The sequence below is a fragment of the Haliotis cracherodii genome, unplaced genomic scaffold (assembly GCF_022045235.1).
Source record: "Haliotis cracherodii isolate W230 unplaced genomic scaffold, xgHalCrac1.p SCAF_9, whole genome shotgun sequence".
Taxonomy (NCBI): Eukaryota; Metazoa; Mollusca; class Gastropoda; order Lepetellida; family Haliotidae; genus Haliotis; species Haliotis cracherodii.
In genome coordinates, this window is record NW_027266343.1 from 49,088,897 (window position 1) to 49,105,120 (window position 16,224).

Below are 16,224 nucleotides of genomic sequence, written 5' to 3' on the forward strand. Positions count from 1 at the left end.
TGTAAATAATTGAGTCTGATCCAGACCAGCCAGTGATTGACATCGTGAGCATCAATCTGGGCAATTGGGTAACCATGACATGCATCAACCAAGTCAGCGATCCTGACCACCCAATTCCATTAGTCGCCTCTTACGACAAGCATAGACACCTTTTACGGCAAGCATGGGTTGCTGAATACCTATTCTACCCCGGATCTTCATGGGTCTCTTATTTTGAACAGCCTTTAGTTTATTAAGCGATTTGTGTAGCAGAATTACTGTCCTTGTTTTTATTATACCTCTCTTGGTATTCTCCAAATTTAAGCTCCCCTTAACGAACTTCAAGACCAATCTGTATGTAATCTTTATAAGTACCCAGTTCTAAGCCCACAAATTTACATGACGATCTGTATTTTCTCATACATATTAGAGATATTATTTACAGAAAACACAGGAGTGCAGAAGGGGTATATCGTTGCCTAGTAACTATTACCGAAAACAGTTTCGTTTCATGTAAGTTTGAACTATGTCTGTTCTCGACCACTCTATCTCTGACAAGCAGACCCCTCTGTCTATTGTCAAAACGCCGGAGGAATCCGGTACATGAAATGATTGATGATGAAATCCCAGCTGACACCCAACACTTACGTTCATATCAGACTTAAATAGCTTCATTGAGAGTATGTTCACAGGAACCTCATTATCTAAAAATAAAGTAAGAGAAAGGTCACAATAATTTTTAATATATTCATGCTAAGATTCGCTAGATAATCTCTTTTTTTTGTTTTACAAGTAAATCTGCTCAAAAAATTTTGACAGAAAAGGTAACAAAATAACAAAAGAAAAAATGCAATTATGTAAGCTTATATTTATCACCTTTTCGTTTGAGTTTTTAAAGAAAATTTACTTAAAACTCGACCCCAGACCACCTTGAGTGAGTTTTCAACAAATCCAAGTTTTAAACAGGTTCTCCAAGTAGGGCAAAGAGGTAACAGAATGGAGGTAGGCGTGTCATACAAGTGAGGGAAATGGGTTTTTTATCAATGGAGTATACTTGTTACTTGCTCATCTAAAGCACGTTAAGGGTCAGAATGACATTCACAAAATAAATTTAGCATTTGTATTGTGGTGGTTTGTTGACACGTTACACATAAAAACCTGTGAGGTATCTCATTTGTAGACTGCAGCTTGTGGACGATGTTGCCTGTGGTGAAGTGGTCCCAGTTGATGTCACCCAGATACTAGGGTAAGTTATTTTGTCAGGTAATATGTCTTATTGACAAATGACAATGTATAAGACATGTTGCTGTTGATGTAAGGCTGGTATATATATCTGATGTAGTAGCCTGTTTACACCACAGACTCTGCATTTCAGAATCATATGCTTTGTATGTTTGTTGGTTTAATGCACACTCAGCAATATCCAAGCCGACAGCCTGTTGGTAATCAAGTCTGGATCAGACAATCTAGTGATTGATATTATGAACAACGTTTTACACTCTCGCGGTATGATGACACATTATCAACCAGGAGTCAGGTAGCCTAGTGGTTTAAGCGTTCGCTTGTCATGCCGAAGACCCGGGTTCGCACCCCTACAGGGGTAATGCTATATTGGTGGCCAAGTGGTGCAAAACTTGGGCTCGATTCCCGACATGGGTACAATGTGTGAAGCCCATTTCTGGTGTCCCCCGTGGTGATATTGCTGGAATATTGCAACAAGTGGCGTAAAACCATACTCACTCACTCACTCATTATCAACCAAGTCCCCATGTCTGATCCATTTAGTCAACTCTTCTGACCAGCTCAGGTCATATGCAGATATGTGGGGTTCACCAGGAAATCTAGAAAATTCAGACAGTGGTACTCAGGAAAGGTGGACGTTTATCCAGAAATGAAAATGTTGTATACATCCATGGTAGGGCTGGGACGAGTCCAAATTTACTACCCGGGTACCCGATCCCCTATTACCCGGCCCTACCCGGGTACCCACTGCAGGTCTCAAGAGTTGGAAACAAATTCATGTCTGACTGGGAATTGTTTTATCGCAGCCCTGGCCAAAATTAATTAGATACATATATCAAACGATCAGTACACAGAAGTTGTCTGAAGCTTTATCTTTACTCAGGCCTATACAAGTCGAAAGGAATGTGTGCATCGTCAGAGTGAGTGAGTGAGTATGGTTTTACGCCGCTTTTAGCAACATTCCAGCAATATCACGGCGGGGGACACCAGAAATTGGCTTCACATATTGTACCCATGTCGGGAATCGATCCCGGGTCTTAGGTGTGACGAGTGAACGCTTTAACCACTAGGCTACCTGACCGCCCCATGTGCATCGTCAGAGAGAAATGCGAACATAACCACTGAGCTATAGTGAGTTTTTGTCATCAAACAATATATCACGTGACTAACCACGGGTTTGGGTAGTCCTGTGGGTACCCGGGTCCTACACGCTATGAGTGAAGTTCTAAGTTGGTTGGTTGGTTGGTTGGTTTGTTGTTTAACGCAGCACTCAGCAATATTCCAGCTATATGATGGTGGTCTCTAAATAATCGAGTCTTGACCAGACAATCCAGTAATTGAAATCATGTACATCGATCCATGCAATTGGGATGGATGACATGCATCAACCAAGTCAGCGAGCTTGACCACCCGATCCCGTTAGTCACCTTTTACGGCAAGCATAGTCACCTTTTACGGCAAGCATAGTCGCCTTTTACGGCAAGCATAGTCACCTTTTACGGCAAGCATAGTCGCCTTTTACGGCAAGCATAGTCACCTTTTACGGCAAGCATAGTCGCCTTTTACGGCAAGCATAGTCGTCTTTTACGGCAAGCATAGTCAACTTTTACGGCAAGCATAGTCACCTTTTACGGCAAGCATAGTCGCCTTTTACGGCAAGCATAGTCACCTTTTACAGCAAGCATAGTAACCTTTTACGGCAAGCATAGTCGCCTTTTACGGCAAGCATAGTAACCTTTTACGGCAAGCATAGTCACCTTTTACGGCAAGCATAGTCGCCTTTTACGGCAAGCATAGTCACCTTTTACAGCAAGCATAGTCACCTTTTACAGCAAGCATAGTCCCCTTATACGGCAAGCATAGTCACCTTTTACGGCAAGCATAGTCACCTTTTACGGCAAGCATAGTCGCCTTTTACGTCAAGCATAGTCACCTTTTACAGCAAGCATAGTCACCTTTTACAGCAAGCATAGTCCCCTTATACGGCAAGCATAGTCACCTTTTACGGCAAGCATAGTCGCCTTTTACAGCATGCATTGAAGTTCTAGGGTCAATGTGGAGCATGAATATGACATCGAATCACGGTAATAGTACACTAGGACAGACAAGTGCGTTGAATGTTCAGGAACAAGGTGCTGTAGTACAGGTTGTAGTGTGTACACCAGGTATTGAGAGGCTGTGAAGTGGCTCACTCACCGTGTGCCATATTGTTCCTGGTGGCAACCACTAGGACATGGGAACTCAATCAAAGTGGTGTCATTTGATACAGATTGCTCACAATAGCTTGGGTGAAGTGTAAATATTTACTTTGTGAATTTGAGCTTCTGTTATTTCCATTTGAGTTCTATCACACAATGAGTCTCACATAGTCACACATGTTGTTCTGTATGGTGAATCTACCGGGTGATATATCGGATACTCTTCACACAGCATAATGGCCCTGGAATGGATTTACTAAATGGAAAGCACTAGTTTGTCAGTAAAATACCCAGAATGACAGCATTGTATTTCTGTGTTAACGCAAGGGAATAAATGAATTTTACAGAATATTTTTGTATAATGTGTTTATTACATCAGAGTGATAATAGTGGTCAAGAGTGCTCAGTGTCAAAATACAAGTCACCTCAAGTAAAATCATGTACATGTACTTTAAAATATATTTTCATGATTAGATACTGGTAATTTATTTTTGTTTTTAATGTTTTGGGTTTTTTATAATGTTTTTTGTTGTTTTTTGGGAGTAGGATTCCGAGGGTCTCTAAGGAAGGGTAATAAAACTATTACACATATTTGTGGAGAGCCTGTACATTGGTCCATACAAAACCTCTGACACATCGATCCCTTAAAAGAATATGTTGCAAACAATCTCATTAAAATCAGATCTCAATTCTTACTGCCGCTAAACAAAGATCTGAGGACATCCCATTGCGGCCTTATCAGATGTCCTCAGATCTTTGTTTAGCGGTAGCGAGGACTAAGATTAGATTTTAATGAGATTGATGTTACAAATGGAACAAAGCAGTCATGAACCATCAGAGTCTGCATATAAGTAAACTTTTTGAGTGAGTGAGTTTAAACATCCCTTTGAACAGAATTTCAGTTATATCACAGCATTTCAGCGTCCTGCTCAGGAAAATCCAAAGTTTTGTAGGTCCTAGACACATGAATGCCATTTCTGGTGATCGGCACCTTGATATTGAATATTGCTGAAAGGAAGGTATAAAACCTCACTCACTCACTCACTCACTCACTCACTCACCCACCCACCCACCCACCCACTCACTCACTCACTCACTCACTCACTCACTCATGCAAGTGAACCAAATCTGTTTGCAGTATTCATTTGGGGTGTAAATGCTGTGTCCAGTCACTGGGCTATATGTATTCTGTGGAATCAATTTCATGAGCTCACTTGGTTGATGCATGTCATAGTTACCCAATTGCATAGATTGATGCTCACAATGTCAATCACTGGATGGTCTGGTTGAAACTCAATTATTTACAGACCGCCATCATATAGCTGGAATATTGCTGAGTGCAGCATTAAACAACCAACAAACATCAAAATAAGAATATGTTCACATCATTTGTTCTTTTTCTAACTATTGCAAAACGTATGTCTGTTCGAGGCTATGTATGAAGTATTTTGAGTCTACATTATTTATATTCAATGGAGTATGACTAATTATTCAAATAAATATATTTTACAATAGGACATTGTTATGTCATGACTCTACATATCCTGTTGCGTGTTGGACCTGTTTCACAATGGTGACACTTCTACTTACAGCGCTGACGGGCAGCTGTGACAGAGGACTGTGGCAGTGTCAAAGTGAGTGACAGTTGTGGGACTTCGTTGCCACGGTGATTTTTACATTGACGAGGCACAAGAGGTTAATGACCTCTGTGACATGTGGTGACAAGGTCACTGTTCTGAATGACAGTAATATTCTTCTTTTTCGAAAGAAAAGAAGTCCTTTTGTGATATAAGAATTGGCAAAAATTTTGTTTTCAATGATTAGTGGATGAATCACACTGACTCTTGTAAACCTGTCACTTATAGCTCAATAGTCTCAAGATATATGTGCAAAGTGTATTCTTGGAAAGAGGAACATGTAGGATTGTGTAGAGAGGACTGAAACAGGAAGTGAGCACATGGCATTAATCTGACCTCTGACCTCTCAGGGTGCTGAGTTGACTATTATACCACTGACTATTGTAAAATATAATTTTATGATTTGTCAGTGACATACCTACAAGGGGTAAAGAGATAGTTATTAAAGCCAGCTATATGGCATGGAACAAAGGACTGTAGTGTTCTACTGACTGTATCTGTCCGGGATGACTGTCTATTAAATGACATTGTGTTGGTGCTATTGACCCGAGACATTAGAGTGACATTGATGAATCTGCTTACACGCAGTTTGCCAATATCAGGCGCTAGAGTGGAAATTGGGACTGTGGTGTAGATTTATCTCAATAATTAGAAGCCACGTCTCTCCATGGTTTGTCAGAAATATTGCATTTTTATAACATTATCATGTTATTCAGTGCCTCACACGGGTTAGTGTATCAAAACAGCCTATGTCGTTAGGGCTAAGTCCTCATGCTATGCCCTTAAGCTGTGCCCTAAAGCTGTGTTCTTAAGCTGTGTTCTTAAGCCATTTCCCTTAGATGCCTCTCTAGACTGCATCCATGAGTTGCATCCCTAAACTGCATCCTAAAGCTGTGTCCTTCAACTGTGTCCTTAATTTGCATCCTAAAGCTGTGTCCTTCAACTGTGTCCTTAATTTGCATCCTAAAGCTGTGTCCTTCAACTGTGTCCTTAATTTGCATCCCTAAGCTGTGTCCTTAAGTTGCATCGCTGAACTACTGTGTCCTTAAGCTGTGTCCTTGAATGCGTGGATCAAAGTTTCGGAATATACCAGTTTTCGTGGATCCTGATAAGGAGCTGCTATGGCATTTGTGAAGAAGCGGGAGAGAATGTCGAATCAAAGCATCTCGGGGGTGGGGCTCTCCAAGCGGGAGATCAAGAAAAACTACAAGTACCTGGTCCGGAGCTTGCTGACCGAAGCGGAGAAGGAGTTCATGTACCGCTGTGCCAAGAAGTACCAGAGATCGCGTCACATCGAGATCTTCTGCCAGGAACTTGTACAGATCATCAACACCCCAGGCAAGCTCCGTCTCATGCCCTACATTCGCACCATCCTGTCCGAGTTTGACAAACACGACTTTGACAAGTTCGTTGCCAGGCTGGACTACAAGTTGGAAGGAAGAACCGACTTCACCATCAGATCGAAACCTGACACCTACTCTCACGCACCTTGTAAGTATTGCCTTAATGTTTCATCTCTTTTATCACTACTTCCCCTGAAGATCCTGGTTACAATTGGCCTTCAGCAACCCATACTTGTCATAAACAGTGACTAAAGGGATCGGGTGGTCAGGCTCACTGCTGTGGTTGATGCATGTCATTGTATACTACTCAAAAGAAGTTAAGGATCACCCGATTCTTTCATAATGGTAAAGTTAATCTGTCATGACATGAGAGATTAACTATAGTAATATGAAAGAATCAGGTGATCCTTAACTTCTCTTGAGTAGTATATATTGAACAGATGATGCTCATGATGTCAATCACTTGATTGTCTGGTCAAGACTTGATTATTTTCAGACAGCTGTCATATAGCTGTAATATTGCTGAGTGTGGTGTTAAACAACAAACAAACAAACAAACAAACAATACTCCAACCATCATAAGAAACAACATCAAGAATGAGCTTCACACATTGTACCCATGTGGGGAATCAAACACAAGTGTTCAACCCAATGAGCAAACACCTACCCACACGGCTACTCCACTACCCCCTGAAGATCACAGAAACTCATCTTTGTTAAGTGTGGAAGATGAATGCACACAATGTGTGCTGCCATTGTGGTGAGATGTTTGTTTTCTCCATGTAGATCTAAACGTAGACTTGTAGTCCGAGTTTCACCTTACCCCCACTACTTAGCTAAACAAATAGTGGAGGGGTGGACTGGCTTGAGCAGACCGTGATCTGTAACACAAGGTCGTGATCTGTAACACAAGGTCGTAAGAGGCTATCACACACCTGCCATAACTTTGGCCAAGGAGGAGACGTTTTTTCACAAAATTGCAAGATTGTCAAAAGTAAGTTGTAAGCCTACGGCCACTCGGGGCTAATTGTGAGTGAGTGAGTGAGTGAGTGAGTATGGTTTTACGCCGCTTTTAGCAATATTCCAGCAATATCGTGGCGGGGGACACCACAAATGGGATTCACACATTGTACCCATATCGGGAATCGAACCCGGGTCTTCGGCGTGACGAGCGAACGCTTTAACCACCGACCGCCCCAATTGGGATGTGAACTGAAGTGAGTGCTGCAGTCTGATTGTTGTGAAAAGTTGTTATACTGGATTAGAACCCGGAATCTTCCAAACGTTTTTTGATGCATATGAATATGTTTCTTGTATTTTCTTGTATCTGTTTTTAATTAACGCTGTTAAGTTGGGGGCGGGGGAGCAAACTATTTTTCGGGCATCAATTTCTCTGTAATGTCCACAAATCTAACACACATTATGCTTTTCTCATAAATGTTTTTCATTTTAGAAAAATCAAATTGAACAAACCGTTTATATGAGTGTCAGTAACATTCAAATTGCCAAACCTATTCTTTCTCCGGTAATAATCCTACCCATTTTAATTACCTTTAGGACAGCATTATTTTCACTAAATACTTTAAATAGTCAGAATTATACGAGATATAGTCAAATATAATGTAAAGAATCAACATCAGATAATTTAATACCAGACTCAATCATCCAATGAAACACTCAATGGGAATGAAAGGCAAAAGAGCAGTGAAATTTGATATAAACTAAACAAAAAAAGTTAGGAATCATGAATATTTTCCGAATATTTTTTTGTAGTGAAGACTTAGCACACAATTTCATAAAAACATCCCCAAAACAATCCCAATCCCTAATGTTTTTGTTCAGTATATTCGAATGGATGACTGAAAAATCAGTGACAACACCAGGTGTTCATGAAACTTTAAGTATTAATGCATTATGTCGTATATTCACAATTCACATGATAATTAACATGGCTTACTTCTAATGGGACTCTATAATGGGATTGTTATATACTGAACCAAAAAAGTTAGGGACTCTATAAATGGGTTTGTTATATACTGAACCAAAAAAGTTAGGGACTCTATAATGGGTTTGTTATATACTGAACCAAAAAAGTTAGGGACTCTATAATGGGTTTGTTATATACTGAACCAAAAAAGTTAGGGACTCTATAATGGGTTTGTTATATACTGAACCAAAAAAGTTAGGGACTCTATAATGGGTTTGTTATATACTGAACAAAAAAAGTTAGGGATCATTAATATTTTTTTGATATTTTTCTGAAATTGTGTGCTCAATTTCACTCCAAAAATATTCCTGATCCCTTACTTTTTTGGTTCAGTATAGGAAATATTATCTCATATGACTTTATTATTACATGTATATCTAGTACAGAAGGTAATATGTGAATTTCATTTACACTCAGTTAAAAATGATATATTCTTTAGAACATTTATACTGATATCCTCCCTCACACCTGTCATCCACACACCCTCACTCACCCCACACACTGTCACAGTGCAGAGTTGTAAGGATCGGCTTGCTATTCACTGCAGAATATCTGAATGAACCAGTATTAAAGAGAACCCATTAGAGATTTGATGAATGATGTGAAGAACATTTATGAGAATGAATGATAAAAACCTTCTCACCACTTAAAGAAGCAGTTTCCTGCCTACTCCCACCTTTGGTCTCCCCCCCCCTCATTATTCAGTGGGATAATGGGCACGACAGGCATATGGAAATCTCACCTCAAAAAGGCTGCACACGTCGTTATCCCCTCAGCTTGATATTCTATTGAATATAAGTGCCCCAGTAACTCTGATTATTGTTATGAAGCTGTTGAGTATGAGTTACAGGTATCAGGTGTTTCTGTGATTGAGGGCAGGGGGGCAGTTCAAGGTGTGGTGCGGCATTTTTTTATAAGGCCACAGAGTATCAGAGACCCCTGAAGATCCGGGGTAGAATAGGTCTTCAGCAACCCATGCTTGCGACTATGCATGTCGTAAGAGGCGACTAATGGGATTGGGTGGTCAGGCTTGCTGACTTGGTTGATGCATGTCATCGTATCCCAATTGAATGGATCGATGTTCATGATGTCAATCACATGATTGTCTGGTCCAGAGTCAATTTACAGACCACCATCAAATAGCTGGAATATTGCTGAGTAAGGCGTAAAACAACAACAAACAAATGTGTATCCGATTGGAATCTAAGTCATGAAAATGGTACATGTTTTTTAAAATAATTTTTAAAAAAATAGAGCTGAAGTATTTTGCACTTTGACAGCACAATGTCAACACAAGACATGTGTTCTACTCAAAAGAAGTTAAGGACCATCCGATTCTTTCTCATTACTATGGTTAATCTGTCATGGCACGATGGACGATAGTAATATAAAAGAATTGGATGGTCCTTAACTTCTTTTGAGTAGTGTATGTAACTGACAGGCCCACTTTCCATGGATTACACAGTAATAACAAAAAGTAAAGCACAAATCTGACCTGTTTCTGTTATGTTCTTCTGGGTACCCATAAGATTGTATGGAGGAAAATTCCACTTGCCAAGGGGTACCGTGAAAGAGGGTAGATGAATACCAGTGTTTGTCCATTTTCCAAAGCTTAGTTTACTGACTTGTCACAGCGAAACAGTTTGCTCAGTTAACTCAAGTTTTTGTGGCTATACTTCTGTGACATTGTCAACAATGATCAGTTCCGCACAGAATTGGAACAAATATTGCAACATCTTCCCGAGGTAAAAGATTTAAATCACTGTAAAAGTCCATTTTCAATTCTATTCTGGAATTTCTGGCCTCAATGGTAGCGCCACCAGTGGCTATTACAAGTTATGTCCCTCCTATTCACCAATCAGATTCCACATCTTACATCACTTGCATTTGTTTCAAACAAAATGGCTTACCTTGCAAAGTGTATCAAATCCCATGAGCACCTATGAAAAGATTTTGAAAATATCTGTCTATACCGAGTTGGCAGTACACACGCTATACAAATCCTGCAATTTTGATTGGACTGTGCATAAACTCAGTCCAGCCAAAATATAACTCCATAATACCAGCCTAGTTTGGCAAGGGTGGAAACTGGACCTTTGTAGTCAGTTAACTCCCTTGCCTCGGGAATACGATATTGCAAGTGTAAATTTATTTTGGAACATTTTTCCAAGTAAAAAATGTTCTATTGGAATATTTCCCCTCAGAAAAACAGAACAAAGGAACAATGCCCGTACAGGAACAGATACTCTTCGACAACATCATGTAATGTCCACAGCTAAAGATTTCACGACATGTATTAAGTTCACTTTCTATTTGAGGCTCAGAACTAATCATTTAACCCTCATACATCTGGTTGCAACAACCTAACCACACAAACTGACCCATAATCACTTAAAGAAATCCCTCAAAGTGTTTTGAGACCTTCCCCATAGTATTAGTATTCGAAACACTGCAATAATCATAATTGTATCAGTCCAAATTACAACTGTATATCTTGTCCACTGAACTCGGTCATGCTACACGCCCCCACAGGCTGTCGTATTGGGGTTCACTCAGCCGGATCACTTCTCAGGCCTCGGACTCGTAACCTCTTTTGTGTCCCCATGTAGACTACCTCGATACGTTACACCACCACAGAAATGTTACACACGCGACAGAGAACCTTACACACGCCACAGAGAACGTTGCACACACCACAGGGAAGCCTCAGGCACAGAGCCAGTGGTTCAAGTATTGACAGAGGAGTTAGTTCAGGAAGATTAAGCGATCATACCAGCTGGGAAAATACAAGAATATAATCCCTAAATGGTAAGTTTGTTGATTTTGTTTTGTTTGTTTGTTGTTTAACGCCACACTCAGCAATATTCCAGCTACAGTTACGTTTTTTAATGGTCAGGCTCGCTGACTAGGTTGTTGCATGTCATCGTATCCCAATTGCATGGATGGATGCTCATGATGTCAATCACTGGATTGTCTGGTCCAGAATTGATTATTTACAGACACCTGTCATATAGCTGGAATATTGCTGAGTGAGTCTTTAAACAACAAACAAACAAAAAAAAACCATCATGTGAGGGTAGGAGGAATGACTAGCCACTGAGATCAAAGATTTGTTGCTGGTAGACAACGGATAATATAATCAGGGAAAACATGAGAAGCTGGAATTCAAACCTGGGCCCCGTTCCACAAAGCGATCTTAGGGCTAAGTTGATTGTAACTCACTAAGTATGCGATCTTAAATTTTTGTTACGATCAGCCTCCCATTCCACAAAGCGATCTTAACTAAGAGAGTTGTAAGTTAAGATCAAAATGCTAAGTTGCTCCGGACCAACTTAGGATTGCTAAAATCGATCTTAAATATTGTACCATAACAACAAAGATGGCGACTTTTATTATGGTGTGCAAGGAAATGCGTCGTCTGCTAAACATGACCAAGGGAGGCCACTCCAAGGGAAAATTTCGTATCTTCATGGCTGAAGATTCCGATCTTTGTTAAGATCGGCTACTTAAGAACTTGTAAAGTTACAATCGCCCTAAGATCGCTTTGTGGAACGGTTGTAAACTTTAGCTAAGACAATTTTAGAATCGACGTAAGTCTCCAAGATTGATTGTAGTTAAGATCGCTTTGTGGAACGGGGCCCTGGATCAATGCAACTAAGGGAAGCAACTCTGCACTGTGAGTTATGTCCCCTTAGGCAACTCGTCCACTCTTGCCGACCTTCAACAGTTAGTAATACACACGATGAACCCAGTTGTGTCATCTACGCCATTCGCATGTGCCCCAAAAGAATGAAAACTTTTTTTCATATCACAACATTTTATGTTTTCCTCAAACTTATTGCAAATACGACTTTAATTTTCAAGCATATCTGTTAAATGTCTTTTAAATGTGTATCTTGTCACACAGTTATCATGTACTGAGTTACCTTGTAAAATCTTATTTCAAGTTTTAGTGATAACCACATGACAAGAAATTTAAAAATCTGAAACATTTACATTTGATCTAGACGTAGAGTGTAAACAGAGCATGCAATGTATTTGATAAAAATAAATGGAGGCATTCAGTTGCTTTCTCCTCTGCTTACACACTGGAAATGGTGGCAAGAGGTCAAGGTTGTTTGAATTTTGAAGTTAAAAGAATAAAAAATAAGATGTAGCAAACAAACTGATAGACGAGGAGGGGGCATGTCAAACACCTGTCTTTCCTGTATTTTATGTAATAAGGAAAATGTTTCTTATCTAAATATTTTCTGAATCAAGCATTATTTTGAAATTTTATCCATATTTATCAAGAGATGCTATGTGTTTTTGTAAACGCAAGTTTATAAAATATCAAGTATCTCTCATAAAGAGAGTAGCATTACATATTTAGAATGTTCCGAGTCACGGCAGTCTTGCCCGCCCTTCCTATCATGACATGCATAGTTTATATTCCGAGGAATCTGTGTATATTTGTAAGCCCAGATGTAAATCTGGGAGAGTTTGTTGAATGTTACTGTGTGTGAAAGTAAATAGATGAGCCTGTGTTGTGTACCACGGTACACCTAACTCTCGTAATCTTCACATAATCTGACTAGACCCGGCAGGTGGGGTTGGCCTGAGAAATTTGCAGGGGGGGGCGGGGCGGGGGGGGTCTATTCAAAATGAAGTATAATCGGATTAAAGCTGCATAAATTATTCAATAGAAAGCCAAGCATACCAAGATAGAGAAAAACTCTTGTTGTGTAGATCATGTGACAACTTGTGTCATTATGCCATAAAATATTTTGTGGTCTCTGATTGTACTGGGTAAACAGCAAGTGTATATCCGGGTATATTCTCCACATTGTGATGTCACAGACACAGGGGAATACGGGATATATTCACTGGGGTGGACCAGCTCACCCCATCCATTGTTCATTGTCAACATGTTAATTATTTTCAAACTTGCTTTACCGACTGTCTCTCTATTAGATCCTGAATGGTTCAATGGTTGCTATGGTTACACTTTAAATGTCTTCAACTTCAGATTTGAGAGTTTAATAGAGGTGCTTTATACCTATCTTGGTAGTAGAATAAGTAACAATAAGTAGGTTTTAGTTATGAATTATGTTTTTCTTGTCAGGAAATGATATGTAGAAATATTAGAGATAAATGATATTGTTTTTTATGTGGTTCTTGGTACAATAGTGTTTTGCCTTTTCATTACTATAATTTCTTCATAATCATTTGTTATTTATCTTAGACTAATGCAGACAAATTATGAAAATATGATAAGAATTGATAGCACGTTGTGAACCGTCTCTATCAGGCCTTAAAGTAAAGGCGGGATAGAATAGGTCTTCAGCAACCAATGCTTGGTGTAAGAGGCGACTAACGGATCGGGTGGTTAGGATCGCTGACTTTGTTGATGCATGTCGTTGTATCCCAGTTGTGTAGATCAATGCTCATGATGTCAATCACTGGATTGTCTGGTCCACACTTGATTATTTACAGACCGCCGTCATATAGCTGGAATATTGCTGAGTAAGGCATTACACAACAAACAAACAAACAAACAGTGTAGATGTATGGATAAAATATGAATGAAATATCAACACTTGATTGTCTGGCATGCAATGTTGATACAGAAATACAAGTATCACTACATATAATGGTGCTTTTTCATTTTGTATTCAGAGTCAAATATTTGATCTATATACATAATGTCTGTGATAGGCATGGGTATTGTTAAATACCGGTAAGTGATACGAGATATAAAATGTCACGCTTTTCATTTCGAGCATGGCCATACCCCCAACACTACAGTGACACAATCGGGTGTGTTTGCAATAGACAGCCAGTGACATCTACCTGCTTGAAACCCTTCAACGAGCGCCTGTCAATCCATTCAAGGCATGTTTTCGTGTAGGACAAAACACGATTATGGCAGAAAATGGGTGTGATATTGTCCTTTATCCTTGCTAGAACTGTATGGGTCGGAGTATAGTGCCTTGTGTAACTAAGTGTCCTCTTTTGTAGCTGTGAGGTCAAGCATTCCTAACGGACGGTCGGACCTGCGTGTAGTTGTCATACCCCATAGAGACGAGAACCTTGGCTTCAGCATACGAGGTGGCTCTGAACACGGACTCGGGATATTCGTCAGCGAAGTCGACGACGGGTCAACTGCAGGTGAGTTGAACGTAGGAGACACAGTGACACTTCTACTATGATGTGTGTTGGTGATGACTGGTTGACTTATAGGGTGAGGGTTGACTGGTTGAAGTGAGTTGGGTTGATTGAAGACATCAATCCTGTAACATTAGTACTGTTGTTGATTGACTGTGATACCGATTACAGAGTGAGTTGGATTTTACACCGCTTTTAGCAATATTACAGCAACATCACGGCTGGGGACACCAGAAATGGACTTCACACATTGTACCCATGTTGGGAAGCGATTACAGAGTCTGTTCCCTGATGCACATATTGTGTCTCTCCTCCACTAGGTGACATTGCATGAGCCTGCTTACAAACAAATACCGTATTCGACATAATAAGCGCCCTGCTCTAATAAGCGACATTTACTAATATAATGGCTAGTGAACAATGTCAATTAGCACCCCTTCTGATTGATCAATGTACGCAAGACTTATTTATTCGTGTATAATACACACTCATGTGTTATATGCACCCTTAATTATGGGCAATTAAATTCTGGAAAATATATCTGTCATATATAATACGCACATACTTTTCTTTTGTATCATTTCAGTCTGTCAGCAGAAACCACAAAATTTACAGTCTTTCAACTCTGTTTTTTTTTCTCACCAAAATCATATTCTAATAAGAGCCTCCTAATTCTAATTTTGAGAGTGCCCTGGGTGCTTATTACGTCTAATACGGAACATTATAACTGTTGCATCTAGCCCTTGTTATGTTAAGCTGTTGTTTTATGCCACTCTCAAGAATGTTGGGGGCGGTGGGGTAGCCTAGTGGTTAAAGCGTTCGCTCGTCACGCCAAAGACCCGGGTTCGATTCCCGACATGGGTACAATGTGTGAAGCCCATTTCTGGTGTCCCCCGTCGTGATATTGTGGAATATTGCTAAAAGCGGCGTAAAACCTAGTCACTCACTATTAGAATGTTGTATACGATCAGGGTACGATGACTCACAATCAACCAAGTCAATTAACTTATTTGAACCCGGAATTCCCGCGTGTTCCTTCTTGTGTATTCTTGCCAAGTCATTGATGTGGAAGAGTGAGTGATGAGTTTAGGGTAGATTGGGGAAATATCACTTTCGCATTAGTTTGGAAGTGAACACTTTTTGTTAAATTACGGCTGTGAATATGTCATCGCTGGATTTTATGGTGTGGCTTTTCAGTCGAGTACACAACATCCTGAATAGAACTGTTCAATGCTGTCATGCCTTGTTCCAACACTCACTGGTTAAAGTGCTGTGACTAAGGCTTTGGGTGACCGGGATATCACGATTTGATCTCACAGGTCATGAAGTCAGTGTGTAGGAAAATAGTTTACCTCATATAACACATCACAGCTTTGGATGTATTGAGAAAGGGGAGGGAGTTTGGTTTTATGCCACTTTGAACAGTATTTTAGTAATATCACATGAAAGTTTGATATGTGAAAAAGGGGGCACAGTTGGCCTAGTCATATAAGGCGCGTCCCTTGGGCACTCCAGAAACCTATGGGTTCGAATCCCGGTTTGCCCCAATTATGTTTGTCAGCACCATACCCGTGCTCATGGGTTTCACGAAAGTGGTAAACGTCTGAGACCTGCATCACTTCGGGCATTCCTCCCTAATTAAGCTGACACACCGTGATATAACTGGAATACTGTTAACAGCAGCAATAAAA

General features: G+C 40.0%; 1 protein-coding gene across 1 annotated transcript in view; it reads left to right on the forward strand.

Moving 5' to 3' along the window:
* The first annotated feature begins 422 nt into the window (after positions 1–422).
* Positions 423–16,224, forward strand: part of LOC139452174 (PDZ domain-containing protein 7-like) — an 88,369-nt gene continuing 72,567 nt past the window's right edge. Inside the window, exons 1-4 of the mRNA XM_071233536.1 lie at positions 423–492; positions 1,160–1,225; positions 5,012–6,547; positions 14,387–14,536. Coding sequence (XP_071089637.1) covers positions 6,178–6,547; positions 14,387–14,536 — 520 coding nt within the window. The 5' untranslated portion in view covers positions 423–492; positions 1,160–1,225; positions 5,012–6,177. The remainder of the gene's footprint in view (positions 493–1,159; positions 1,226–5,011; positions 6,548–14,386; positions 14,537–16,224) is intronic.